Source organism: Prionailurus bengalensis, chromosome D4 (genome assembly GCF_016509475.1).
Source record: "Prionailurus bengalensis isolate Pbe53 chromosome D4, Fcat_Pben_1.1_paternal_pri, whole genome shotgun sequence".
NCBI lineage: Eukaryota > Metazoa > Chordata > Mammalia > Carnivora > Felidae > Prionailurus > Prionailurus bengalensis.
The window spans coordinates 59,377,646-59,404,917 of NC_057359.1; the positions used below are offsets into that span (position 1 = coordinate 59,377,646).

Below are 27,272 nucleotides of genomic sequence, written 5' to 3' on the forward strand. Positions count from 1 at the left end.
AAGCTACCAGGATGAAAACCACAACTCCCAGAATGCCACTCGGAGGGGGGCAGGAACCGGAAGTTGGCCCGGAGGCGGGGCCTGACGTGCGCCGCCAAGACTGCGCGAGGTGAGGGATTCAGGTACGCCTGGGGCTCGTTGGGTGGACGGACGTGGGGCCAAAGGGGCCTGACTTGGGGCTGCCGCCTGGTTCGTAGGTGGGACAGATGCCGGGAAGCGACCTTCGACAGTCGTGTGGCCTGGTGTCCTCCACCTTCTTGGTGCTTTCCCTTTCTGCCACCCCTCGCACTAGCAGGCTGTGGGCCAGACGGGACCCACAGGCGGGGTACTCTCGGGCCTGGGGTCTTGGTGTTCTCGTGCTGAAGGTGCCAGAGGACTGGAGCCAGCTTCGGTGGACTAAAACTGAGAAAATGAGAGACGCAAACAGTTGTGCAGACAGAGGCTGGCCCGTCACTTAGGGCCCAGCGATATGCTCCTCAGGTGGGATTTGGGTTAGAAAAGATCTGAGGCTTCTGTCAACTCAGAGATGGGGATGGGTGGAGAATTTATTAAATCAGTAAGTATTTATTGAGCGTCTGTTATGTACCAAGCCCTTTTCTAGGCATATAGGATAGAGTAGTGGACGAAACAAAAAGAACACCTGCTTACGTTATAGGAATGGGGAAGTTCAGACAATAAGTAAAACATGTGCCATGTTGAACAGTGATATGAGAATAAATTGAGGCAGGTAGCCATATAATTATCTAGGGGAAGAGCATTGGAGGTAGACACGACAGCAAGTGCAAAGGCTCTGAGGTGGGAATATCCTTAAGTATGTTAGGAGCAGCAAGCAGACCAGAGAGTGCAGAGGACACTCGATGCGGGAGGTAGATCTTAATGAGGAGTATAGGCCATTGTAAGGATTTCAGTTATGTACTGTAAGTGAAATGGAGAATACTACATAGTTCTGAGCAGAAGGGTAACATAATCATAAAACATTTAGGTTCCTTGTGTTCTGCAAGGCTCAGTGCTGAGTACTGGGGGTGCACACCTGAATTCTTTATCCTCTCTTCCCTGGAAGAGCTTGTAACGTAGTGGAGAAACAGACCAACTGTCAGTCAAGGCTGAGGTAGATAATTGGAGCCCCATGGAGGCAGAATGGACATCATTCCCAAATCCTCAGCATGTAACTATTTGTTAAATGATTGATTAATTGAATAATTCCAGTACTTGGTCCTGGACCTGTAATGGAGGCTCAGAAAACATTTTTTAATGAAATGAAATGCTAAATCTGGGCATAGATAATGTCTCACACAGATTAAGAAGGTTTGTTTTTCTGTGATGCCCAATTTCATGTTTGCTTTCTGAGAATCACTAGATAGCAAGGCTCTATTCAGTATTTACTGAGCTTCCATTTTGTGCCAGGCCTTGTGCTGGCCACTGAAGATACAGAGATGAAAAAGATATGGTCCCTGCCCAATCTGCTATATTTCAGACTCTTTGGTAGTGGTTGGAATTGCCTTCATTTGATTTTCAATATTGCTGTATCCCAAGAGCCTCAGGGACTATAGGAACTTGGGGAGGTCTGAGATACAAGGAGGGGACTAGGAAGAAGGGAATGGGGGTGGTAGTGGTAAAATTCAGTTCAGTTCAACAAACATTTATTCAAACACTGCTGTTTGCAAGGTTCTACATTGTGAACTCTTACAGTATTTACGTAAATATAAGTACACAGTCCCTCCTGCAAAGGAATGCAGTTTGATGAGAGAGAAAACATGAGCACAGACCTTCCAGTTTTCTAAACAGCAGCGGAAAACTCAGCAGCCCCTCCAGCTACTTCAACCCTAGCTCTCTTTTCTCCTTCTCAGCCAGACTTCTCCAATGAGACATCTACATTCATTGCCTCTTAGTCGTTTCCCAAAAGGGTCTGACAAAGAGGAGGAGCTCAATGGATATTTATTGACTGAACGAATGGACAAACAGATGAGAATACAAAATGCTGTGGAGTTCAGAGGAGGGAAAGCACATGGCTGTTAAACTGGCATTCATTTAACAAATTGGTGTTTTCTCACCCTAATAAAATGAAGTTGTTAGGTGTTGGACCAGTTTATCTTAAAGTTTTCATTTTTCTTTTTTGAATGCCTAAATGCAAAAAAATGCAGATGACTCTGATGATGGGCACAACAAAACTTGCTCAGTCATCTAAAGGAATGGGTATAATGAGACTGGCTATCTTTTCTTAAAGATATTTCTAATCAACATTGCCATTCATATGTGAACAGTGCAGTGCTTCTGAAATGCTTAAGAATAACTTGGCCTTTTCCTCGTTTTTCTAGAAATAATATGTACACTACTAAATTTTGTGTATGCCTTAAATTCATAGTGACACAGTCAATGGTATAAATAAATACATTAAAATTTGTACTGAGTATTAAAGAAAGGACTTCTGAGCATAAGTAAACTTTAGCCTGTGCAGGAAAATGAACACAAATTTCTAATCTGTAATTTTGAAAATCTAGAATGTAATTTACTTGGCCATATTCAGGAATATGTCTGGTGGTTAAATGTTTACATGATGTGTGATGAATACCCCAAAACTGCTCAGAAGACTTACCTTTTTAGAAAGCCTGAAAGAACAGCACTGGAAGAGAGCCTGTATTTCATGAGTAGTTGCTCCATGTCAGGCAAATGAAATAGGTCTAGTTCTTGCAACAGTCCTGGGATGTAGTATTATCCCATCTCAAAAAACCAGTGACAGAAAGTTAAGTGCTTTGGCTGTTATCCTACTACTCACAGGTAGCAAGCTGGGAAGCATGGCTAAATCCTAGGACTGCTATGTTTCCAGTACAACAGCTTATTATGTCTAAATGAAAAACAACTAGGGGCACCTGAGTGGCTCAGTCAGTTGTATCCACCTTCAGCTTGGGTCATGATCTCACAGTTCGTGAGTTCGAGCCCCGCCGTTGGGCTTTGCTGACAGCAGCCTGGAGCCTGCTAAGGATTCTGTGTCTCCCTCTCTCTCTGCCCCTCCTCTGCTCACATTCTATCTGTCTCTCTCAAAAGTAAACATTTAAAAAAATTTTTTTAAATGAAAAACAACTAAAATTTGGCCTCATTTTGAGCATTTGATGGAGTATAAGAAAACAGTATGAGCTTAACACTAGAAATGTTTGCTAGTAACAGGAGTCAGAACATTAGAGAACTAAATATAATCCTCGGACTCTACTTGTCTCTGTAGTGGGTAATATTTATATAGTTAATATAAATGCAGTTTATTGGTTTATGAATTTTAGAAACCACCAAGGGAATAGACAGAGCCCAAGAGGGTTAATTTTGATGACACATCACAATGTAGAGCCTGTCTTAAATATGTAAAATTAAAGCCTCAGCTTACCAAATTGGAACATTAAGGGTGGAAGAGAGAGAGAGGGAAAGATTAGGGTGTTTATTTTTGGAGCCTAACCTTAAGGAGTCAGAAGGTAATACATAAGATTGTTGAACAAGAAGTAGAAATTTAAAGGATATTCTTAAACATAGTAAAGATGTCTTCTGGTAATTGTCATGACAGAGGTATGGGTATTGGACTTACCTTCTGATAAAAAAGCTGTAAAACTGGACAGATTATATGAAGAAACTGTTTTCAGCATTGGACAGTAAGCAGGACAAGACTGTTATCTTTGAGAGAAGTGGATTTGAGATGGACTATAGGCTTAAATGTAAAAACTAAAATTATAAAGGTATTTCTAGAAAGCAACATAGAATATCTCTGCTTTTTGGGTAGGCAGAGATTTCTTAGAAGACACAGAAAGCATTAACTTTTATAGTTAATAAAAAAATAAAGTTAAGTTAAAGAAATAAAGTTAATTAAAAATGATAAATTAGACTTGGTCAAAATTTAAAATTTCTGCTTAACAAAAGCCTTAAGAAAATGCATGGGCAGGCCACACACTGGGAAAACCTCTTCTCAATACCCATGTCTGAAAAAAGACTTGTATCCAGAAATATGATAAACTTCAACAGTTCATTAATAAAAAGATAATTCAAAAATGAGCAGAAGACTTGATCAGAAATCTTATGAAGATATATTATGAATGGCCAATAAATTACATGAAAAAGTGCTTAATATCATTAACAATCAAAGAAATTCAAATTAAAATACAGCTAGGTTCCACTACACAAGAATGGCCAAGATTAAGAACTCTGGCAACAGCAAATGTTGGTGATGCTGCAGATCATCTGGAAGTCTGATTTGTTGCTGACAGCACTATAAAGTGGTGCGGTTGCTTTGAGAAACTGATGGCAGTCTTTTGTGAGTTAAATAGGCAACTATCCTATGCCCCATCAACTCTACTGTTAGGTACTTAGCCAACAGATATGAAGACATATGGCCACAAAAACACTTGTGTGAGAATGTTCTTAGCAACTTTATTCATAGTAGTCCCAAATTGGAAAAATCTCAAATGTTCATCAATAGGGAAATAAATTATGGTATATTCATACAATGGAATTCTGCTCAGCAATTAAAAGGAGTAAACTACTAATACATGAAGTAACATGTATGATTCTCAAACATGTTGAGGGGGAAAATGTCAATGTCAGTGTTCGAATCCATTTATATGATGTTTTATAATAGGCATAGTTAGTCTATGGTTATAGAAAAAAAACAATGGTTGCTTTTGTCGGGTTGGGGCAATGGGATGGAGATTGACTTGCAAAGTGCAGAAGGAAAGGAACATTCTGGAGTGATAGAAATGTTCCATATCTTGGGGCACCTGGGTCGCTCAGTCGGTTAAGCATCCAACTTTGGCTCAGGTCATGATCTTGTGGCTCACAGGTTCAAGCCCCACATTGGTCTCTGTGCTGACAGCTCAGAGCCTGGAGCCTGCTTTGGATTCTCTGTCTCCCTCTCTCTCTGGCCCTTCCCCTCTCAAGCTCGCTCTCTCTCTCTCTCTCTCTCTCTCTCAAAAATAAATAAACATTAAAAAAAAAAGAATGACTAAAAAGTTTAAAAAAAAAAAAAAGAAATGCTCCATATCTTGATGAGGGGGTAAGTAACACACCTATGCTTTTGTTAAAAACTCATTGAGCTGGTATGTTATCTCCACACACACAATATTGAGCTGTACCCTAACCTTTGGGTTTTACTGTATGTAAAATATACCTCAAAAAATTTAAAAGTCAGTGTAACAGAAAAATAAGAGGGGATATTTTGAGTGATTTGAATTCTGGTGTTTCATAGGGAGTTGATAAAAGTTAAAGTTGATTCAAGAAGTAATGGAAAGCATATGATTTCAGGATAAGGAGTTAATTAACGGATGAACTAAAAAGACCTGATTAACAGGTTGGCACTAGAGGTGGAAGGGATTGGAATGAGGATCATTACTTTTCATTATAAATCTTTTTTTTTTTTTTTTTTACCATATGCATGGATCACATTGCATACATTTGCTTTTGCAAAGATATACTTTTCCGAAGATGGTGGAAATTAACTGGACTCAGAGGTGCAGCCATAAACGATGGACATATGTGACACTTAACTGTAGACTAGAGTGGTTTTTTAATTTTTAGAGAGACAGAGTGTGAGTGGGGGAGGGGGCACAGGGAGAAAGTGAGAATCTTAAGCAGGCTCCACACTCAGCCTGGAGCCAGACGTAGGGCTCAGTCTCAACAACTGTGAGATCATGACTTGAACTGAAATCGAGAGTCAGACGCTTAACTGATCCACCCAGGTGCACCTAGAACATTTTTTACTTATAACCTTTGCAGGGATTTTGAACAGCAGTTTGAAATTATGGCCCTTGTTTAGTGTGCCATAGCAATGGGTTCTCCATATTTTCCTACCTCAGCACTTCTGATGGATATTAAGTTTTCTCACTGGTGACTGTGGCTTTCAGCTGCAGTGATACTTAACTGAGTTGGGAGAAGGAATACATAGTTTGGAAAAACAAATTGTGATACATCACCAGCAACCTAGAATTCTTGGTTGGTTTCAGGTAACTCTTCACCATATGTTTTTGGCTAACTCTTACCTTCCTAGGATATTTCTAGTAGTGGACTTCACATATAGTAGGTGTTCAATAAATGTTTGCTAAAGGAATGGTTCTAAATATAAACTGAAACATAATGGAGGAGGTGGCTTTTGCCATTTCTGTGCCACCCTCAGCTACTACATGCATTTTGAAGAACACAGTAAATGACTTGACCACCTGTGTCACTGTAGCAGTGAATCATTGGTGATTGCTAGGAGCTGTCAGGAGCTGTGCTTGTCTTCTAAAAAGTGGATTTAGCCTCCTCGGTACTGAAACATTTCTGGGCTGACCCATTTCTCTGGAAGACACAGACACTTTTCTCCATTCAATAAGTCTGGGTTAATATTTCCCACATGTCTACTCCTTCAGCAACACAGTAATGCTATTTGACATTGGGATGCAGGGAAATACCTCTGTAGGTGAAATAAGGTGACATCTCACGTAATTGTGCCTTTTTCTGACCTGGGTGAAAAGGACAGAAGACTAAGCACATGGACTGGAAATTGGAAGGGAGTGCTCGGAAAACAGACTCACGTGTGCTGCAGGAGCAAGAAGTCATCGTAGAGGACACAGGTGAAGACAGCATCTCTGAAAGCTTCCAGCTTCTACAGATTGATGTGGAATGTGAGCATCTGGAGGGAGAGACACTGCCCACAGGCAGTGCAATGTGGTGCTCAGTAAGTGCAGCGAGTTGCCTGGCCGTGGGCTTTGCGATGGTGCTATGTCCCAGAGACCCCTGTTCTGAGGGTAGGTACTAGTACCAAAAAGACTAGGAATGAGTTTGGTGTGCTCCAAAATTGGATGAATTTCCTGCTACTGGTTTAAGGTTTCAGTTCCACTTGAGTCATAAGAAAAGTATATAAAGTACAAGAGGAATTTGTTTTAAGTGTATTTATTTATTTTGAGAGGGAGAGAGAGAGCACGAGACGGGGAGTGACAGAGAAGGAGAGTGAGAGAATCCCAAGCAGCCTCTGAGCTGTCAAAACAGAGCCCTACGCAGGGCTCGAACCCACAAACTGAGATCATGACCTGAGCTGAAATCAAGAGTCGGACACTTAACCGACTGAGCCAGCTGGGAAGAGGAGTTTTTGATACACCTCAGAAGGGTCCGGAAATCTAAGCTCTGCTTTAGGCCCTGTCCCTAATACATTTACTTTGGGCATATCACTTCTCTTTTCTGGGGCTCTGCTTTCTCTTAACACAATCCAGTCTACTTTTTTTTTTTTAAGACTAATATCTTTGTTCTCTCCTAACTTTAAATCTAACTTAAAAAATAATTAAGTAATTGTTTTGAATATTCATTTTCCTTTTTGTTGCTTACAAAGTTCTCAAACAATTTTGTTTTCTCGATGACATAAGAAAAATGTCCAAAGAAAACAGAGACACTGGGAAAAGATAGTTGCAGCAAAGAAGAGCAAAAGAAAGCAAGAAAAAGAAAGAAGAAAGGCCAATCGTGTAGAAAATTCAGGTAAAAATAAATCCGATTGCTGGTGTAGTCATTTATCTCTTTACAGGCTAGTATCTGCATGTTCTTAGGAGAGTAGGAATATTGTTTTTAAGGAAAAACAAACCTCTTGGAGGTAGGACCTGTTCTGTTTTTGGGGGAATCAAAGTTTCAAAGACAGCAAAGTTTAAGGCTGCCCTGAAACACATAGTGAACATTTGTGTTTATAAGCTCAGAAGTAGAAGGAATGATAACAACAGGAGCTAACATTTATTGAGTGCTATGTGCTAGGTTCATTGCTAAGAATTTTACATGGCTTACCCTGAGGGGTAGGTGCTTTTATTATCCCCATTTAGTAGGTGAAGAGACTGAGGCTCAGAAATTAAATAATGTGCCTAAGACTATCTAGTAATAAGTAAATGGACTGAACTCTGAGTTAGACTCAGCAGTGTAGTCCAGAGCCCACACCCCTCACCATTCAGCTGCACCCAAATGAATAAATATCTTGTATGAGTTTCAAGTTTCTCTTTATGTACAAAAAATATCACTTGGTTAGGGAGATTCTTTTCCAACTGAATGTATTCCTCTGTTTTCCCACTTTTACTCCTTTTTGATATTTCTACTTCAGGCATCTGCCCCCAGCACAGCAAACGTTTTCTGAGATCCTTAACCAAGGAGAGACTTTTGGAAGCCAAACACTCAGGACCAAGACTCTGTATTGATTTGAGTATGACCCACCACATGTCTAAGAAGGTAGGACATCCATTAAGCTCTGAATTCCTGCTCACATGAGGGATGTCCAGAAGGGAACAGCTTTGACAAAGAGCAGGACCACTTCCAGCCTCTGTAATTCCGTAGTAAACCAGCAAAAGTGTTTAGTTTTCTACATATGGCTTATCAGTTCAAATTGGATGTTATAAAGAATCAGGAAGAGAATAGATACCCTCTGGTTTAGTCTGCAAATTTTATCTGATCTTCTGTTTTGAGCCCCACCTTGTTGTCTCAGTGTTCATGGTGTCCCCGGTCTAGATGGAGCCTTTCATGTTCAGTCCTCCAGAAATGAAATCTGGCTTTCTACTGGGGAGAGGAATATTTGCCTAGTTACATGTTGATGAGATGACCTTGTAGGAGGTCTTCCTATAACATATGTGTTTTAATCGTTTTCCATTCACCCCATTGGTAAAGGAGGGATTCCACCCTAGGGTTTTGGGGATGGCTGAAGAAAACACACTTGACATTGGACAGATAAGAATGATAGCAGTTTATTAGTCATGTGTACTCAGCCCAGGGGGAGGAGGACACTGCATGCCATGCAGGACCACATGGGGATTATACTTGGGGACAGAATGAACAACCAGGGGCTGTGGGAGGCAGGCTTTGTAGTATCATGAGGGTGGTGTACTCCCTGGTTCCTTCAGGAAGATGTGATTAATTTTCTGGGAATAACTCCATGGGCTGGCAGGGAATTGAAACTCACTACTTGGGGATAAGCAGGAACTAGCCTGGTCCCTTTGACAGAAAGGATTGTTTAGCTGGGGGGCCTTGTCTATGGGAGCAGAACTGGGGGAAGAGCTTGCATTTATTTGGACTTTCAGGGCCTACCTGGTTTCACCAGATGTCTAGGAGACACACAGTATTGGGCCTTAATTTTTGGCCTTACACCAAAAACCAGGTTTTTCTGTTTGCCAACATCTCTGTCGTATATGCTCGTGTTTGCATGTTTTTCAGAGAAACTAGGAAGACTGAAGATTTGGGGTTCGTACATGGAACCTCTAAGTATAGCCCTCTGAAAAGGTCAACCAAGAATTTTCTACTGTTTATTTTAATTGAGATCAGATTAAATCAAATCCAGAGTGTTTTTTTCTCTCCTGACCCAGATCAGGCCAGATTGTGAAACTACTTTTGTTAAGGTGATGTCTGTGAATCAGGATGGAAAGTTAAAACCTCTGACCCTGTTACATCTCCTAGAGTTAGGGTAAGGTGCCAATTTTATTTGATGGAGTATAAAACATGTCTGTTTAGTAATCTAACCTTTTAAAAATAAACAGTAAATATCACATGGTAAAATTTTAGATATGAGCTAAGAGAACAATTCCATATATCATATTAGATATATAACAGCAGGTCCAGAAGGAGAGAGAGTTCAGAGTCTTTCCGTTAACTCACTATTTTTGGGCTAGTATCATTACCTTAACTTTGATCTATAAGGTGTGTGTGCCATGGAGTGTAACATGCATGCTCACATATACCCTCCGTACTCATTCTTGGAGTAAAAGGGGCCATTCTAGTTCATCAGATTTCTCAGAGTAGCATTCAGTGAACTTACTGAGTAACCATTTGTTTTGCTTTGTTTTGTTTTGTTTTGTTTTGTTTTGTTTTGTTTCGTTTTGTTTTGTTTTGTTTTATGGTATGGTATGGTTTTTTGTTTTTTTGTTTGTTTATTTGTTTGTTTTTTTGAGAGGGAATGCGTGAGCCCGGGAGGGGGAGAGAGAGAGGGAGAGAGTGAGAGAGAGTGAGAGAGAGAGAGTGAGAGAAAGAGAGAGAGAGAGAGAGAGAGAGAGAGAGAGAGAGAGAATCTCAAGCAGGCTCCACACTGTCAGTGCAGAGCCCAGCACAGGGCTCAGACTCATGAACTGTGAGATCATGACCTGAGCCAAAATCAAGAGTTAGATGCTTAACCAACTGAGCCATCCAGGCATCCCTAACCATTTGTTGGTAGTGAATTTAGAAAGAGTGGGCATGCTTCTAGTCTAAGTTGTCGTTATTTCTTTGAAGGAGTTAAGTAGACTGGCTGGACAGATCCGAAGGTTGTATGGTTCAAATAAAAAAGCTGACAGGCCATTTTGGATCTACCTCACTGGATTCACAACAGACAGTCACCTGTATGAAGAATGTTTGAGGATGAATGATGGATTCTCTAGTTACCTGGTAAGCCTCATTTTGCATATTACTTGAAGTGTCATTTGAAAAGTAGATTGTATGATAATAGTAAATTTTTTTTAACTTTTTCATATTTTTATATAAAAATATACTAATTCTATATTTTCACTATTGCAATCTAAAAAACTTTAGAATCTCTCATCAGTTCTTCTATTTCTAAACTTTCATCCTTCCACTGCATTGGCAGACTAATATTACCAGGTATCTAGGACTGTATTTTGTATTCTGTGTGTTGTATGCTAGACTGTATACTCCACGAATGTTTTGGGGGAAATGCTGTGACTCCTTTCTTGTTTACAGTAGTGCATAATTAGGGAGCATGAGTTATGGGGGAAGAGAAAATCCTTATGAGAGTAATGTGGACTCAAGGTGAGTTTTAGGGAGCATTCAGTTACTTTTTATCTCTTTCCCTAGGGTCCCATGAATGTAGTGATCATAATACAGGCAACAATCCAGAACACTTCCTAAGAAGTGCCACTAAAAATGTCTTGTGTGTTTGTGTTATGTAGCTGGGACTGGGTGGTGTGGACTTTCCTAGGGAGGTTCACAGAGGAAGAGAGTATGAAACGTGCCCTGTGTGGTCCTGCAGTTAGTTGTGGTCGCTGTTACTGTCTGAGTGTCTCTCCTACAGTACAGCCAGTTCCTGCTTCTCTTCTCTGTGCGGGTTTTATGATTCTCGTACGTGAGCCCCACAGACCCACTCTTAGGGTCACATGGTTCCCTTGCTTTCCCATCTTCATGTCTTTCTTAGGTGATTCTCCCCCATTTTCATTGCTACTTCCTTTTGTATGTGTCTATCTCATCTCTTTTCAGAAACCAAGTTCCAGCATTCCCTTCATTAGAAGGTTGTCCCTGGTGTTGTCACTCCCTTATCTGTTGTCCTGGGGCGTGCTTCCTGTACATCTGTTAGGGTGTTGTATTACTTTCTATCTTGTTTTGTAGAATGTCCTTTCTACTTCCTCTCCCCATTGAAGTACGTTGTGAGAACAGATTGTCAGACATGTGTCCCCTTGATGCACTTAGAGCCATGCCTAACAGAGAATTGATGCCTGGTAACTAGATGCTGCAGTGTGGGCTGTGTCTTAACCTAGTTCACACTACATTGGATTATTTACATTTTTCAGCTAGACATAACAGAGGAAGACTGCTTTAGTTTATTTCCTCTGGAAACCCTTGTGTACCTGACTCCTGATTCAGAACATGGTATGTACTTTCCTGCATGGATTCATGTAGCACTTTGTTCTAAACCCTGTGTTTGATTATTCCCTGTGTCAGAATTTATTAAAGCCACCCAAGGTGTATCAAAAAAAAAAAGGAATGAACATTAATTGCACACCTCTTATGGGTGTATACCTCACTACACTTTGCACATGTCCTACTATGTGTGCACAGCTGCACAGATCTAGGGTCTCCAGCCTCATTGGACCTTGTGACCTACCTGGTAGTCTTTCCCAGTTTCCCTGGTCAGCTCCCCTCCTTGGCCCTTCTTGGATCAATGTTAGATATGTGTTTTTTCCAGAAAATCAACTATTTCACATACTTTTCAAATTTATTGGTATTAAGTTGATCTTAGTATTCTTTCCTAATTATTTCACATTCCTCTGTAATTTTTATTTTGTCTCCTTTATGAATCCTAATGTTGATTTGAGTCGACTGCCTTTTTTTTCTTGGTTAGATATGCCAAAGCTTTGTCTTTTGAGAAAATTAGCAAATCTATTACCTTTTTGTTTCCTACTTTATTAAATTTCTACTTTTATCATTAATAATTCTTTCCTTTTACTTTCTTTGGCTTTAGAAATTATAAAACAGATTTGATCTCAATGGCCTTCATTTTTTCATTAGCTCTTGAAGATGTTGATCTAAACAAAGTTTACATCCTTGGTGGACTTGTGGACGAAAGCATCCAGAAGGTAAACGTGCATTTTAGACCTAACAGCTATATTTTGAAAAGTGGGGCTTCCTTTCAGAGGTAGCTGCCCTATCATAATCTTACCCAAAAGGCCTAAGAACTCAGAATAGGAAAAAGGAACCTCTCCTGCCTCAGTTGGCCCTCCTGCTTGTGAAATTCCCTTTCTCATCAATGTTAGTGATCCTGACCTGGCAGTCCAGTTAGGAACTGGCATGGGGAGTGTTTGGTAATTACATAAAGAGCCGTTGTTGAATTTCTTTTCTCCTGTCTTCAGTTCTGCAAGGATAACTCTGATCTTGACCAAGGAAGCATTGATTCAGCATTCTTACCACCTAATTGTTCTTTATGAGAGTGGAGTTTGTTCCTTCTTAGGCCGTCTTTTCTGCTGACATAAGTTTTATCCTATAATTTTGATGTCACTAAGACTGTGCGGATTTCTTTTGTTGAGTTGGAATTTTATTGGAATAATTGGAGTTTTGAAATATGTTTCTATTATACACACATTTGTTGAGATAATTGTTATTAGTTTATATCACTAATTAACATATTGCATACGCAATAAATAATGATATAATAAGGTGTATAAAAAGAACTACAGTGAGAAATAAGTCTCCCTCCTATCCTTGTCCTACAGTGCCCCCGACCTGAGCCAACCACTATTTTCTTGTGTGTACTTGATATAATCTATGATCACACAAGTGTTTGTGGGTATATTACATATATGTATTTTTTAATATATGTGAGTGTATTTTGGATATTTTTTCTTATCTGTAGAGATATACACACATATTTAATACAGGTGATACTTTTTTTTTAATTTTCTTAATGTTTTATTTAGTTTTGACTGAGAGAAAGAGAGACAGAGCACGAGCGGGGAGGGGCAGAGAGAGAGGGAGACACAAAATCCGAAGCAGGCTCCAGGCTCTGAGCTGTCAGCACAGAGCCTGACGCAGGGCTCAAACTCACGGACTGCGAGATCACGACCTGAGCCGAAATCGGACGCTTAACCGACTGAGCCACCCAGGCACCCCAATACAGGTGATACTTAACTGAATTGCATTTATTCTAAAAAGGTCAGTGTTCTGGGGTGCCTGTGTAGCTCAGTTGGTGGAATGTCTGACTCTTGGTTTTGGCTCAGGTCATAATCCCAGGGTCGTGGGATCGAGCTCCTCATTGGGCTCTGTGCTGAGTGTGGAGCCTGCTTAGGATTCTCTCTCCCTCCCTGTCTCTCCCTCTGCCACTCTCCCCCACTCTCTCTCTCAAATAAATAAAATGAAAAAAAAAAGGTCAGCATTCCATGATTCATAGTGATAATCTAAAAAACAGGTGGGGGGTGGAGATAGAAGAATGCTAGAATGCTGGGTATTAGGGGTGCCTGGGTGGCTCAGTCAGTTAAACATCTGACTCTTGATCTCGGCTCAGGTCATGATCTCATGGTTTGTGAGACGCAGCCCCGCATCAGGCTCTGCACTGACAGTGCAGAGCTTGCTTGGGATGCTCTCTCCCTCTCTATGTCCGTCGCCTGCTCGCGCGTACCCTTTCTCTCTCAAAATAAACATTAAAAAAAAAAAAAAAGAATGCTAGCTGTTACATGAGAAATTCATAATAGAATTCAAAAATCATTATTTTGTTACTCCCAGTATAATCACTGATTGACGGAACTGATTGAACAAAAAGCGTGGGAGAACTGGCTATTCACACAGTCTCCCAAATGTTGCCCCACACATCACAAAGGCACAAATGTGCCATTACAATGAAGTGAACTGGAGGTCACCATCTTACCAGATGTTCAAACTTAGAATCACCAGTGTTGACACTATGTGCCTCCCAATGTGATGGAATCTCACTTGCAAAGCGTTCTTACTGAAAACTGTTTAAACTACATTTAATCATGAAGAAACAGGATGTGAGGCATTCTGCAAAAACAGTTGGACCACATTAAAAAAAAAAAACCAGTGTAATGAAAATGGAAATAGTTAGGGGGCTGTTATAGATTAAAAGAGATTAAAGAGACATAACAGCCAAATGCAGTCTCCCGCAGCAGAGTGATAGCTTTTTCTTTTGAGTCAGAAAAGTCTAGAAGGTCAGTGAGCAGGGTACGATCAGTGATGTGCAGTTTTAATACATTGTCTTCTCTTATCGCTCCAGTCGTGTTTAAACTGAAAAATAATTGGCACAATGATTTGCCACACGTATAGAACTTTTTGGTTGTTACTGCAGAGTTTGGCTTCCACACAGAAAATACACTGAGAACATTTCTTCAAGGGGAATCGTTTTATCTTTAAATGTTCAGAGGAGCAGAAACTAGACTGTGAGCTCCTCCAGGGCAGCATCCAAGTCTCTTACTAACTTTGAATTCTTGTACTCCAGTTCAAAATGATTGTAAAAGAATAGACTTAAAAAAAAAACACCTAGACCATATATGCAAAGGGATCTTATTCTTCAAAGAAGGCTTTTGAGCAGCTGTACCTTTATGTTATCTGAATCGCATCACATAACACATTTTGGAAGTTCTCTCTTGGAATTGTTTTATGTGAGTCTGAGAAGCAGGTGGTCCAGTGTCAGGACAGAGGTGCTAGGTCTGCTTCATGCTGCTCCAGCTGGTCAGACCACACTGTTGGTGGCCAGTCGATCATGACACAGTGGGAAAGGACAGTGACAGGCTGCAACAAATTCAGACGAGTTTGGCCTGAATGATGAAGAGACTCAAGGGGGAGGCGACAGAACTGAGACTGCCAGAAGGATGCACAGGGCATGATCCCTGCTGTGGAGTACCTGAATGGCCGTCTTGTGGAAGAGACATTTTACTTGCTTGGTATGGTCCTGGGGGGATGGGACTAGAAAAATTAGTGGAAGGCTCAGGGAAAACAGAAAATTTGGCTCCCTGTCAAGAATTTTCTATTAATCCATACTGTCAAAAGTAGAATAGGTTTCCCCAGGATGCCTGTCATAAGGATTGTCCCTTTCAGGACAGAGGCCACTTGGAAGAGAGGCCATAAGGATAGACCAACATTGGATAGATGATCGGAATAGAATAATTAACTATTGAGGCCCCTTCCAATAGTTAACTATTGGAAGTAATCTATACCAGTAATCTAACCAGTAATCTAAACCTTTCTTTTTAATCCTGAAATTGTAAGTAGGTAGATGATCTCTCCAGAGCTTCTTACGAAGTGGCAAATATAATTTAAATTTGAGTTCATGACTCAGGAACATCTTTAAAGGGATATTAGTTATTGTACTCTGACCCTAAATGGCCTCAGATTTTGGGTTTTTTTTAGTTTTTATGACTGCTTTCTGCAGTTTTCAGATCCCTTCCTTTTACTTGGGCTGAGTGCTCTCACACCTTATTGCTGTTTTGTATCTGACTTGAATCCTTTCTCCCTTTTCTCTAATTTGCTGCTGTCAAATGGCTATGGGCTGGAAACTCCAGATCCAGAATTACATCTTACCGACTTAGGGTCAGGAGTGTTCTCCTCTGGTTGATTAGATTGCTTGAACTTTTGGATGCAGATTGTGGCTGCAAATAAATATCCTTCCTTTTACTTATTTCCTTCTTGGTTGTAAATAGTAATAAATGGAATCTAGTAGATAGATGACTCCCAAGTGAGTGAGATGTCTGCTGCACAAGCCATTTCTTACTTAGAACAGGTAAATACTCTTCATTGTCTGCAGTTCCTTCATTCTCCCTTAGGCTACTGATTTTTAATACTTACCATTTAATTATGATTACAGATGATCATAATTATACAGACGGAAATTGGAGTGGTGGTAAATGGGGTTTCTCATAATTTGCTATGCATATTACAATGAGAATATCTTTATCATTTTCACAAGAAAAATATTTAACTGTGATTTACAGAAGGTGACATTTCAAAAAGCCCAAGAGCACTCTGTCAAGACAGCCCGCTTGCCAATCCAGGAATACATGGTCAGATGCCAGAATCGGAAAAACTATCATTCAGAGATCTTGGCCATCAATCAAGGTACTGCTTACATGGCCCACGCTTTTTTTTTTTTTTTTTTTTTAAGTTTATTTATTTAATTTGAGAGAGACAGCGTGAGTGGGGGAAGGGCAGAGAGAAAGGGAGGGAGAGAGAGAGAAAGAGAATCCCAAGCAGACTTCATGTGGTCAGCGCAGAGCCTGATGTGGGGCTCAAACCCATGAAACTGTGAGATCATGACCTGAGCTGGACGCTTAACCGACTGAGCCACCCAGGCGCCCCTCACTTGGCCCACATTTAATGTGTGTTAATTCTGGTGCTGCTCCTTTGCATTATGTTTACATATAAGCAGACCTCAAAGCAGTACCCCGTGACTAATGTGCTCAGATTTTATTGCATGCTGTTTGTGACAAGTATTCTAGCCTCTCAGATGCACTTGGCATTTTCTTCCTGGATCCCAACCAACTATGTTAAAGATGGGTGAAATTGTCCACTTGGCCTAGAATGTGGTGTTCAACCCATCAGTGAACTGTGAAGTCCTATTTATCCAGAATTCAGTCCAGGAGCATCTTGGCTGCTCCCTTCCCCCTCTCAGCCATTCAGAGACCCTCCTTTGTGTTCCATTGTACTGTTTTCCTCTCAGTGCTGCGGCACTGTCCATTCACAGGCTCGTTCTCTCCATGTAGGCTGAGGTCCTTGTGGCAAGAGGGTCCGTGTGTGGTGCAGAGGTTTGTTAAATGAAATGTTCCAGAGCACCCTTTTCCTCATCAGTCATTTACTACTTTTTTCTCAGTGTGGTCACTATTTTCTTTTTACCCTCTAACAGTCTTTGATATCCTATCTGCATACTTTGAGACTCAAAACTGGCCTGAAGCATTGAAGAAAGGAGTTTCTTCCAGAAAAGGCTACGTTCTTCAGAACTCAGTGGAGTGATGGACAGACAGCCTAAGAAGTTGCAGGGGTGGGGAAGTTGCTGAAGGTGCCTTGACCGAAAAGCGGAGCAGAGGGTGGCGATGGCACACACTTGCCTTTACTTGACATCTTGGATCTTCACTAGAATATAAGTTACTAATAACAGGGACCACATTTTACACTCTTTTCTATCTCCGAGTGCCTGGCTCACAGGAAGAGCCCAGATATATGACTAAGTAAAAAGTTTACATAACCAGGAATTAGCCCAAAACTACATGGCTTTGGATGTATTAATTCATCTTTTATGTACCTATTTGTGAGATACCTATTCTTTAGAGATAGCTTAAATAATTAATTATTATTATATCGAGTTTAATTTTCACTCAACTGGTATCATCAAGTTGTAGCACTTTCTCCAGCCTCCTCTGTTCATGGTGATTTTCCCCAACTCAGCGATACACTCTATGTGTTTTGCAGGATCCTAACCTAGCCCTGCTTTAAGTCCCCATAGCACTTTGCTCCCACTTGTAGCTCCCACCTGTCTCTCCTGCTCTGAGTATGGAGTGGAGGGTTTCTCTCTTCCTAAAGGTAGCCTCCTAACAGGACACTTTGTGGGAGTATCTTTGTATCTTTCTGAGCCTTGTGCAAACTAGTTTCTTCATATATATTTATAATCAACAGGCACAATTGAAGAGCAAAAATACAGTATTGGTAAGTCTAACTTAAAATAACCAGAAAAGAAAAAAAGTAACCAGAAAATACATTGCCTCTGACGCAAGTATGTTGGATAACCTTTCATTGCACAATCTCAGTGATCCCTTTTCTCAGGTCTTAGTTACATATAGTTGCTTCAGTTACTCTGGCCAGCTTGGGTTAGTAAACTTGAAAGCTAAGCAGTTAGCAAATTCAGAGAATATATTCTGTAGCTCCAAAGAACCAAAACGTTATTTCTCTGCTCTCTCCCCTCCCTTTCATGATTTAATCCTAAAGGAGCTATCATCACTTGATAAATTCTATCAATATCTTTGTATTAAAAACAGCCCAATCTTCAGGAAACATCTTTAGGAATATATAATGCTCCTTGGTCTTTATCACCGTATTAAATGAGTTCTATAATCTCTGTCATCCAAAAGGGACCTCCTATGGCTAGGCTTCAGGGGTGACTCTTATCATACTCTCAGAGAGGTCTCTGACCTCCGAACACTGACCTGGATCATCTGCCAGGCTTCATTTTTACCTCTAAAGACTTTGCTTACAATAATCAAATGGCATGGAAGAATTTCCTCTCCAACGCTATCAATTCTACCATTTTTTTTTAAAGCCTAGGCAGGAAGTTTTGGACCTGGCTTCAGAGATCCTCATCTGTGTTATTTACAGAACCAACAAAAAGCTGGATATATGCAAAATATCTTAACATGAACATTAAATATCCTATAACTATTTCATTTTTAATAGCAATCATATAAGAAATACATCAAACATTGAAGTGGACAAAGATTACAAAGTACTATATAAAGTATAATCCTATAATTTCAATTTAAAGAATATTCACATACATTATGTCTATAGTGCATTTTCTTCTTTATACTTTATGTATTCTCATTTTCTCTGGTGAACATGTTTTACTTTTACCAGAAAATAATTGTTATTTTAATGCTTAATTCCAGTTTATTATAGAAGCTGCACTTCAGCCAAATTAAAGGAGTTAACACCAAATAAACCTTAATACTTTTAGTAAACTTTATTGTAAAGAAAAAAGTACATCATTATTTTATAATGACTTTTCTCACCCACAAGAACATGGGTGGCAACTAGTAACATGTTTATAAAAATATTTTACTTAGAACTGTAATAACAATGTGTACATTCACATTATGTCTTCTGACGGTTTAATGGGGAGAGAGAGGTTCACCTGAAAAAAATTTTCCCTGGGAAACCCATAGTCTCTTGGGTCAACTGACCCATAAAAAATTACATCTAACTTTCTGCCAGTCTGGAGAAGATTTGTTTTCTTTGATCTGCTGTCATATGTTCACAAGCTTCCAAAATGTTTGCCAAAATTAAGGTCTGCTGAATGGTTTTTGCCTTAACCCATATTCTTCCATTCATTCCAAATACTATCTCCAGTGGGTAGAGTTTTCCCACTTCCTGAAGGATTTCACAGTCTGGAGCCAGCAGCCTGGTGAGGAAAAGGAAAGAAAATGAAATTTAACCAAGTGGTAGGGTGTGACCTGAGTCTCTTTTAGCACAAGACTTAGTTTCTGGATAGTTCTCCATAGTTATTCAAATCCCCACCAACATCATCCAAGAAAAAGGTACATGACATTTGCTGCCCCCTTTCATCCAAGCACACTTACCAGTACACTACAGGTCACAACAGTGGGTTATATCCTCTACAAAGAAATCAAAGTCCCTCTGTCACCAACTTTACAGAAAATACATATAAAGTTCTCCTGTATCATCAGAGCACCTTAATTCTAGGCTGTAGAACTGTAACTTTTGTATTATCTATGGTGCTAAACGAACCAGCTTATTTTGCTGACCATATAAGCTATTTCCTGGTATTAAATTCAGTACTTGGAGAGAAACATTGACTTTCAAACCACAAGGGTGCTGCTTCTCTGTCTTGAACTTTGTCCAAATCTGCAGAATAAGTAGCAAAGAGAGGCATGTAACACTGAGCTCTGAGCTCAGTGGCTCTAAGAGTAAAGCTCTTTTAACAGGACATAACTTTGGGTAGGTAAAGGTCTAAACACCTAACAGAATCTATCTCTGGGAACTATTAAATCTACCAGGACAGAATAGCAGGAATCTTACGGGAATATCTGCATAAGCTTCAAGAGTACATCAGCCTACCTGTATTTGGCCCCCATTACTAGAGAAATCTGGTGATTTTGTACAATTATAAATTGCGTCTATATTCAAATGACTTAGGAGGAGGAAAGGCCAGTTTTCACATCTGATTTTCTGGGAAAGAAGCCCAAGACTTCATATCAACCCAAAAACTACACCACCAGATACATCTGAATTTAGTGTATTTACATGAAGAGAGGATGGGACTAAATGCATGAGTGTACAATGGTGTTAAAATGGACACTGATTTTTAACTTTGAGGAGATTTAGACATTGTTACAAAGAATCCAATCCCAAAAATCAGTCAGCTTTCCAAGAAGGATAATTATAAAAGAAGACAGTCAAGCCAGAAGGCATTAGGACTTACTTTCTAATTAAGCCCAAAGTCACTTTAAAAAGCAGACCATCCTGTCCAATCACACCCATTCCATTGGCTCGTCCACAGCTGTCAATACAGACCATCTCTGGTTCCATATCTTTATTAGCAACCACAAATTGGCCATAGATGAGATCTCCAACCTAAAATGATAATTTAAAAAGTTCATTTCCACTCAACAAATCATTCTATAGGTGCTGCTATGGGTTCTTTCCCGTTGGCAGCAATGCCTGCCATGTATACTTCTGTGCCTAAGGGACCAACTATCTTCCAGAATACCCAGAGTCACTCGAGTTGACTCTTTAAAAAGGCAACATTACCCAAGTGTGTCCTCCCCAGAATGGGAGCTATCTCAAAGACAAGAGAACATTCTTTAGGGTTACGCCATCCAATATGGTAGCCATTACCCACATGTAGTTATTTAAACTTACATTTAATTAAAATTAGATCCTCAAAATTCAGTTCCTCAATTTCATTAGTCACATTTTTAAAAGTTATTTATTTTTTTGAGAGAGAATGCACGTACATGCGTGGACAAGGGGCAGAGAGAGAGAGAGAGAGAGAGAGAGAGAGAGAGAGAATCTTAAGCAGGCTCTATGCCCAGCATGGAGCCCAATGCAGGGCTCAATCTAGTGACCATGAGATTATGACCTGAGCCAAAATCAAGTCCGTACTTAACCCACCAAGCCCCTCAAGCGCCCAGCATTAGCCGCATTTCAATGCTCAACAGCCATGACATGGCCAGTGACTACCATACTAGTCAGTGCAAATGTAAAACACTAGCATCATCACAGAAAGTTCTATTAGATAGCACTACTCTAGGGACTTACAGAAGATTGATGGAAGAAAACTCCAGGCGTGTCAATTATTCAAAGCAACATGGAACAATGGTAATTCATTGGTATTTAAGGCAAGATTTACTTAACTTCATAGAACTGAACTTCAAAATGATGAAACTAAAGGAATGGAGAACAGTGAATTTGTTCTGTTACTATATCTACTATTTGTTGGTGACTAGCAACTAAAGAGGAAAAAAATATTCTTTGCATTTCAGAAGCATTTGGTCTTGGAGGCCAGTGGGGATGTACATATAAATAACCAAGTTCAATTAAGACTGAATCCAGTAGGTGCCAGAGTAAAGTTATAAGGAAAATGATTGTAAATGAGGGATGGTTTTACAGAGATGATGGTGTTTAGCCTGAGTCTCAAAAGATGAGCATGTGTTCCACAGGCTAAAGTAATAGAGCAATCAGAAAGCAATCCAGACAGAGGGAACAGCATAAGCAAAGGTACAAGGGCAGGTACTTATGAGTTCAGTAGTGCTATTTTTTTTTTATAAGGTAGATTTATTTTGAGGGAGGGAGAGAGAGCGTGAGCAGAGGAGGGGCAGAGAGAATCCCAAGCAGGCTCTGCACAGTGTGGAACCTGACATAGGGCTCAAACCCACGAACTGTAAGATCATGACCTGAGATGAAATCAACAGTAGGATGCTTGACCGACTGAGCCACCCAGGCACCCCTCAGTAGTGTTATTAAATAGTTTGGAGTGGTTCAAGTATGGCTGCACGGAGGATATAATTATAGATAAGTGAAGACTTGTGGAGTATAATGCCAAGGAAATCTGTAGGCGTTAAAGTTGTTTTTTTTTGTTTGTTTGTTTGTTTGTTTGAGTAAGGGGAGTGTTATGAGGCTATCAGCTCTCAAAAGCCTGGATAGAAGGGCAAAAGTGTACAGGCAGGGATGTTAATGAAAAGATCACTGAAGCACCTGGTTAGCTTGGCTGGTTAGGCACTGGGCTCTGTGCTGATGGTGCAAAGCCTGCTTGGGATTCTCTTTCTCTCTCCCTCTCTCTGTCTCTTCCCCACTCACACACGCACTCTCTCTCTCTCAATAAATATTTTTTTAAAAAAGGAGGTCACTAACCAATACTGGTCAAAAAGTAGCTAACGTCTGATCTTGCAAAATGGAAGGATACAGGAATTAATGTGCAGAAGATCAGAGATAGAATCAAACAGCATCAGTAAGATTAAGCAACTAAAGACACATGAGAGGTTAGTGAAAAGGGGCAAAGACATCACCAAATTTCTGGCTTGGGCAGACAGAGAGAGTGTGGCTATACTACCAGAAGAGCCCAAATTGAAAACCTGAGGTAACAGGATTGCTCCTCTGCCAGCTCCAAGCAGAGCTTGTGGGAAAACAGTGATGTGACTGAAGTTGTGAGATGGCAGTCCCAGGACTTAACAATCAGGGTGGATGGGTGGCTGATATGGCAATTTGCACTACTTAATCCTCCTTCCTCCTGAAGCCTATGGCCCACTTCCTTGTCCAGTGGATACAGGCATAACAACAATAGAGAGGACAGAGCCTTTCAACTCAGTACAAATGAAACAGCCCCCAATATAGCAAATGTAAATAAGCATGCAACTCTAGTCCCAGAGCTGGACACTGGAAAAAACTCTTACAGCCTGAAGTGATTACACAGATGCTCAGAGATCAACCCAGAGAAGTGGGAAAGTAAGTCATGCTTAAGAGAGAATTCAGGTAGCATTCTGGATATTTGAGTGTTGCTGGATATTTCGATGCTTTTTCTTATTTTTGAAAGCAAAGGCCCCCATCGTTACCTGCACATTTGGTCTGTTTCTTTTAGTTGCACCTTCAAATGCCAAGTAAGACAAAGAAGCTGGCTCACTCCCTCCAACATCAACTTTGAATATATCTCCAGATTTAGCTGTCACTATGCCAATCACATGGTCTCCTTTCACTGGGACATACTACAAAAAAACAAAAAACCAGAATGAAGTGACAGCCATAAATGGCAATCATTTCCACTGTATCTTCAGCAAGTCTTTAGTGATTACTTCACTGTTTGTCATTAGAGATATTTAGAAAATATTGTGAGATTCAAGTCTACAAATTAATACAAATCTACAACAAATTTGATCATATGTTACTTTCAGCAAAAGAAAATCAATCATAAACTCTTAGGTTTACAGCTTCAAATACTCTGTTCATTTCAGCCAATATCCCATACATCTTGTATCCTTATCAGGAAGTCCCTAGCTTCTGCTTGCATATTAAGTCTAGTGCTACACGGGCTCCTCACAACCAAGTAAGGCTATTTCATTCACAATTTTTCCCATATTAAAGTCTTTCCTTACTCTAAGAGAAATTTAACTCCCTGTGACATCCGCTCATTGAGCCTGGTTCCGTCCTTTGGGACGCCAAAAGATACGCCTGGTACTCCTTTGGGATTTTGAAGGCAACGACCATGTCTTACAGTTCTTATCCTCTTATGCACCAAGATTTCCAGTCTCCCCTCTCTCCTGGCCGCCCTTCTCGAGTCACGTTCCATTTGTTCACAGTCCCTCTAAAAGAGATGTAGAGGTGGGCACAAGACTACGGTGGCTCTAGACTAGCATTAACAGAGGGATCCAGGGCCCCATCCCCGCCTCTTCCCAGAGCGGGGATATCACTTTCACGGCCGTACCACCTCTCCAGAGTCCCAACTCACCCGTTTCTGCTGCGAGTCCACCCAGTAAACGCCACCGCCGCCGCCGCTGCCGCCGGGCTCCTTGTAACGGAGCCGGCCGCACTTGGTGACCAGAAGGCGGTCACCACAGCGCCGCAAGCCCGGGCCGCACACTACACGCACCCGGGCGCGCACCCCCGCATTCAGGCGCAGCGGTCGCTCCCCGGTACCTCCTGGGCCTTCTGCGTCCTCCTGCTCTGGCAGCAGCAGTTCCTCACCCGGGAGCACCACCTGATCCAGCACAGTGCGAGCCGCCCGTGCCCTGCCTCCCGCAAGGGATTCGGCCGCGACAGCCACCATCCCTGCCATACCCGGAGCCACCCAAAGCAATTTCTCACTTCCGCTTCCGGCCCCGCGTCCAATCTCCAGCCGGCCCAAGGCTTTCCGTTTCCGGTAGTAGCGGTCTATTGGAGAAACTACGTCCACGAAACCTGTGAGCTGTGGGCTGGAGGGTTCCGCCAAGGTGGCTGCGATAGTGTCTCTACCCCGCCACCTATCTTGCAGTCTTTCTGCAAATCGGCACTCGAAACACGCAACTTGAGTCGATGGCACATCCTTCACTTCCGATGTTTCAGGTCGCACCGCAGGATTCAAGACGCTCCTACGTGTGGTGTGGTTCCGTAGCAACCTTGGGGACTGAGCAGAGGGGCTTGGGGAGTCAGTCCTTTCCTTCCGACTCCGCCCTCAGAAGGAAAAGTATTTTCCTTTTCCAAAAAAAACCGAAAAAAACAAAAAACTTTTTTTAGTGGTTGCTAGATATCTATTCACATCATGTTAAAGAGAATAAAGAGAAAATAAACAAAAGGTATTAGTCTTGCTCCCATTTGTCTCCGGCTAGCTGTCAGCTAGTTCTCATTCTTTGTAGCCCAGGGTCTTAAACCTGATGAATGAATGCATGTTAACATTTTGGTGTGTATTTGTCCCCAGACTTTTTTCCCTGTAAATATACAGATGCCCATGAGCATTTCCCCATAATTGAGCTACCCCTACATGGTCCGAGGAATTAGTAACTGCAATTATATCCTTGAGGCTACATTCCATGGAGTACACTAGGTACCCAGGTGAGAAGCAGCTGAATTCCAAATCCATCATATCAGGACTGCTCTTACTTTTAGGCTCTTTCTTGAAGTCACTGTTTCCTCTATAAACTAGCACCTCCAGTTAGTGCTTGGTCAGATTCCCCAATAAGGCTGAGAGCTCCTGGGGACTGGGAGGGATTGGCTTCCAACATGAGTTATTAGATTTGGGGGATGTTTAAGACGGATCATCTCTAACATACCCTCCAAATTTGGCAAAGTGCTGACGAGCCAACTGAGTAAGAGTATTAAGAGGCCAACTGAAATGTAGCTTTTCTTTTACAGCCACATTGTTTAAAGTGTTCTTGTTCGGTTACCCTGGCAGCAGGGATGGTGTAGATTGTTTTTTCTCTCCTCCCCAATCTAACCCATTTCTAGAGGCTCTGGAATCAGTGGGTATTCGATGACCAAGACCACCTGAATCGCGGCTGGCCCAAGCAAGGCCATGCCGGAAGTGGGGCCAATGGCCTCCGGTATGGGCCAGGCAGGGAGGGAAGTCGGGAAATGACCCCAGGATTGTCCTTTGCGCACCCCACGTTGACAGAGAAGTCTCTGGAAAAAAAAAAACTCGGCCCAAACCTGGCTAAGAAGGTCTTCCGAGTCCACCACCCTGTGAGGGAGGCACGTGGGTACCCTCGTGGCTCATTCCTAGGTCCACAAAAGACATACGGCATTCTACAGTGTGCGGTCGCCTGAAGACCGGAAGCTGGGCCGGGAGGGGCAGGCCGCAGCTCCTCCCGGGCGGGGCCCTCCCGACACACCCCCAAGGGGCAGGCCTAGGGGGTGGGGCGCGCGGGAAGGACGCCGGGCTTTGAGCCGCGTGCCGCCATGGCTGTGCTTCGCTACTTCGGCGCTCTGCCGCCTCTGTTGAGTGAGGGCGCCCGGCCGTGGCTGGCGTGGTGGGCGCGTGGTGGGCAGGGCCCCGGAGATGCTGAGGTCCTTCCGCGTGTGGGTGAGTGGGGAGTCCAGACCGCCAGCGAGTGTGTGGAGCCTGGTTCCTCGCAGCGGCCAGGACTTCTGTGACGTGCAGGTCTGGCTTTGGGGTCCAGTTGGGTCGCGGGTACGAAGTTGCGTTTCCAAATAGCGCGTGCGGTCGTTTCTGGATGTAAAAATGGCGGTGGGACTGGGGAATGCATAGGAGGCCGAGCCCATGCAGTTAACACAGGCCTTGTCGGGTCGAGACGCGCTTTGCTCTAGGCCCCCAGGTGGGGGCTGCCTAGCAGATTGGCCCAGGAGGATTAGGCCCATTGCCTGTTGGTGGGCTGCCCACTGGGAGCCCGTGCTGTAAGGGCGGCGCCACCCTCAATTGGCTCTGGCTTCCACCTCCCCACTTCTCAGGATTTTCTTCCGCAAAGTTACCAGATTGATTTTTGGAAAGGTTGGACCTGACCACATCCTTCCGGACGGTCTCCCCAAACTTCCTTTTTAAAAATCTTTGCGACTTGAGAAACTGGAAAAGTTAACATGTCATGGTTGCCTTTCTTTGTTGACTGGTGAAATTGGGCGGATTTTTGTTTGTGTTTTTTCCTTTCAGTCAACAACTCTAGTTGAGCATTTGCTCTGAGTCAGGAAGTGAGCCGGGGAATCAGCTGAATCATGGCCCCTGCCCTGGAGGAGTTAGCTGTCTTCACATGAAAATACCAAGGGCTAAGGTGGCTGTAACAACCTGATGAGGGTGTCAGTCGCAAGGATAGACAGGATGAAATGGTTACTTGAATGTGGGAGAAAGGTGGGAGTCAGGATAGGTGTCCCAAAGAAAGTGGTATTTGAATGAACCTTTAAGATTTTTTTAGTTTACTGGTTTCTAAAAATTACAAATGAACTACATGCTCATTTATGTACAGAAATGAAGAGCCCATGTAAGTATTGTTAGTGTCATTATTCAAGTAAAGAATTTAGATGCTCACAATTATCACTTTAAATGAATCTCCTTGCTATGGATTTTTTTTTTGCTACAGATGTTTTTAATCACGAATAGTCAAATCATAAATAATCACAAATAAAAAACTAGAGAGAGTTTTGAAGAGTATACGAATAGCAGATGTAAGGAACAGCCATTATGCCTACAGTTGAGATAGCACGTCTGAGGAAATCTCTCCCTGCTGTCCAGGACTGATTGAGTGAGTCCTTGCTGGAGAGAACATGGTCATGGCTCATTAAATGTAAGCAGTCACCGGGAACCTGTGGCAGTGGAACTTGCTTTGAAATCCACTCTCCAGAACTTGCTGGCACTTCTGTGGTTCCGGGGAAAGCTATTCCTGGGGAAATGTCACCTGGAAGCC

At 41.8% G+C, this 27,272-nt stretch overlaps 2 protein-coding genes across 5 annotated transcripts; one reads left to right on the forward strand and one right to left on the reverse strand.

Annotated features, from left to right (window-relative positions):
• Positions 1-18,896, forward strand: TRMT10B (tRNA methyltransferase 10B). Of its 4 annotated transcripts, none has more exons than XM_043565631.1 (9): positions 1-122; positions 6,483-6,685; positions 7,368-7,476; positions 8,081-8,205; positions 10,228-10,380; positions 11,517-11,595; positions 12,235-12,302; positions 16,164-16,287; positions 17,072-18,896. In XM_043565631.1, the coding sequence occupies exons 2-9, from the start codon at positions 6,500-6,502 to the stop codon at positions 17,176-17,178; spliced, it is 951 nt and encodes a 316-aa protein (XP_043421566.1). In that variant the 5' UTR covers positions 1-122; positions 6,483-6,499; the 3' UTR covers positions 17,179-18,896. The 4 variants fall into 4 exon arrangements, with proteins under 4 accessions (XP_043421566.1, XP_043421568.1, XP_043421567.1 ...); XM_043565632.1 differs by having other exon boundaries at positions 61-122; positions 6,488-6,685; positions 17,072-17,522; XM_043565634.1 differs by having other exon boundaries at positions 82-122; positions 6,483-6,632.
• Positions 18,884-24,592, reverse strand: EXOSC3 (exosome component 3). The gene is made up of 4 exons (XM_043565635.1): positions 23,897-24,592; positions 23,007-23,156; positions 20,378-20,529; positions 18,884-19,336 (listed from the first exon to the last, which is right to left on the reverse strand). Exons 1-4 carry the CDS (start codon positions 24,221-24,223, stop codon positions 19,135-19,137), a joined length of 831 nt encoding a protein of 276 aa, XP_043421570.1. The 5' UTR covers positions 24,224-24,592; the 3' UTR covers positions 18,884-19,134.
• Positions 24,593-27,272: the final 2,680 nt, after the last annotated feature.

Excerpts from the sequence above, each read along its gene's own strand:
- EXOSC3 (XM_043565635.1), bottom strand. The coding sequence starts at position 24,223 with ATGGCAGGGATGGTGGCTGTCGCGGCCGAATCCCTTGCGGGAGGCAGG. Across the intron at positions 20,530-23,006 it reads GAAACAGACCAAATGTGCAG|GTTGGAGATCTCATCTATGG; the intron begins GTAACGATGGGG and ends TTATCATTTTAG. Across the intron at positions 19,337-20,377 it reads ACTTTGGGCTTAATTAGAAA|GCTGCTGGCTCCAGACTGTG; the intron begins GTAAGTCCTAAT and ends TTTCCTCACCAG.
- TRMT10B (XM_043565631.1), top strand. The coding sequence starts at position 6,500 with ATGGACTGGAAATTGGAAGGGAGTGCTCGGAAAACAGACTCACGTGTG. Across the intron at positions 11,596-12,234 it reads GACTCCTGATTCAGAACATG|CTCTTGAAGATGTTGATCTA; the intron begins GTATGTACTTTC and ends TTTTTTCATTAG. Across the intron at positions 12,303-16,163 it reads TGGACGAAAGCATCCAGAAG|AAGGTGACATTTCAAAAAGC; the intron begins GTAAACGTGCAT and ends TGTGATTTACAG.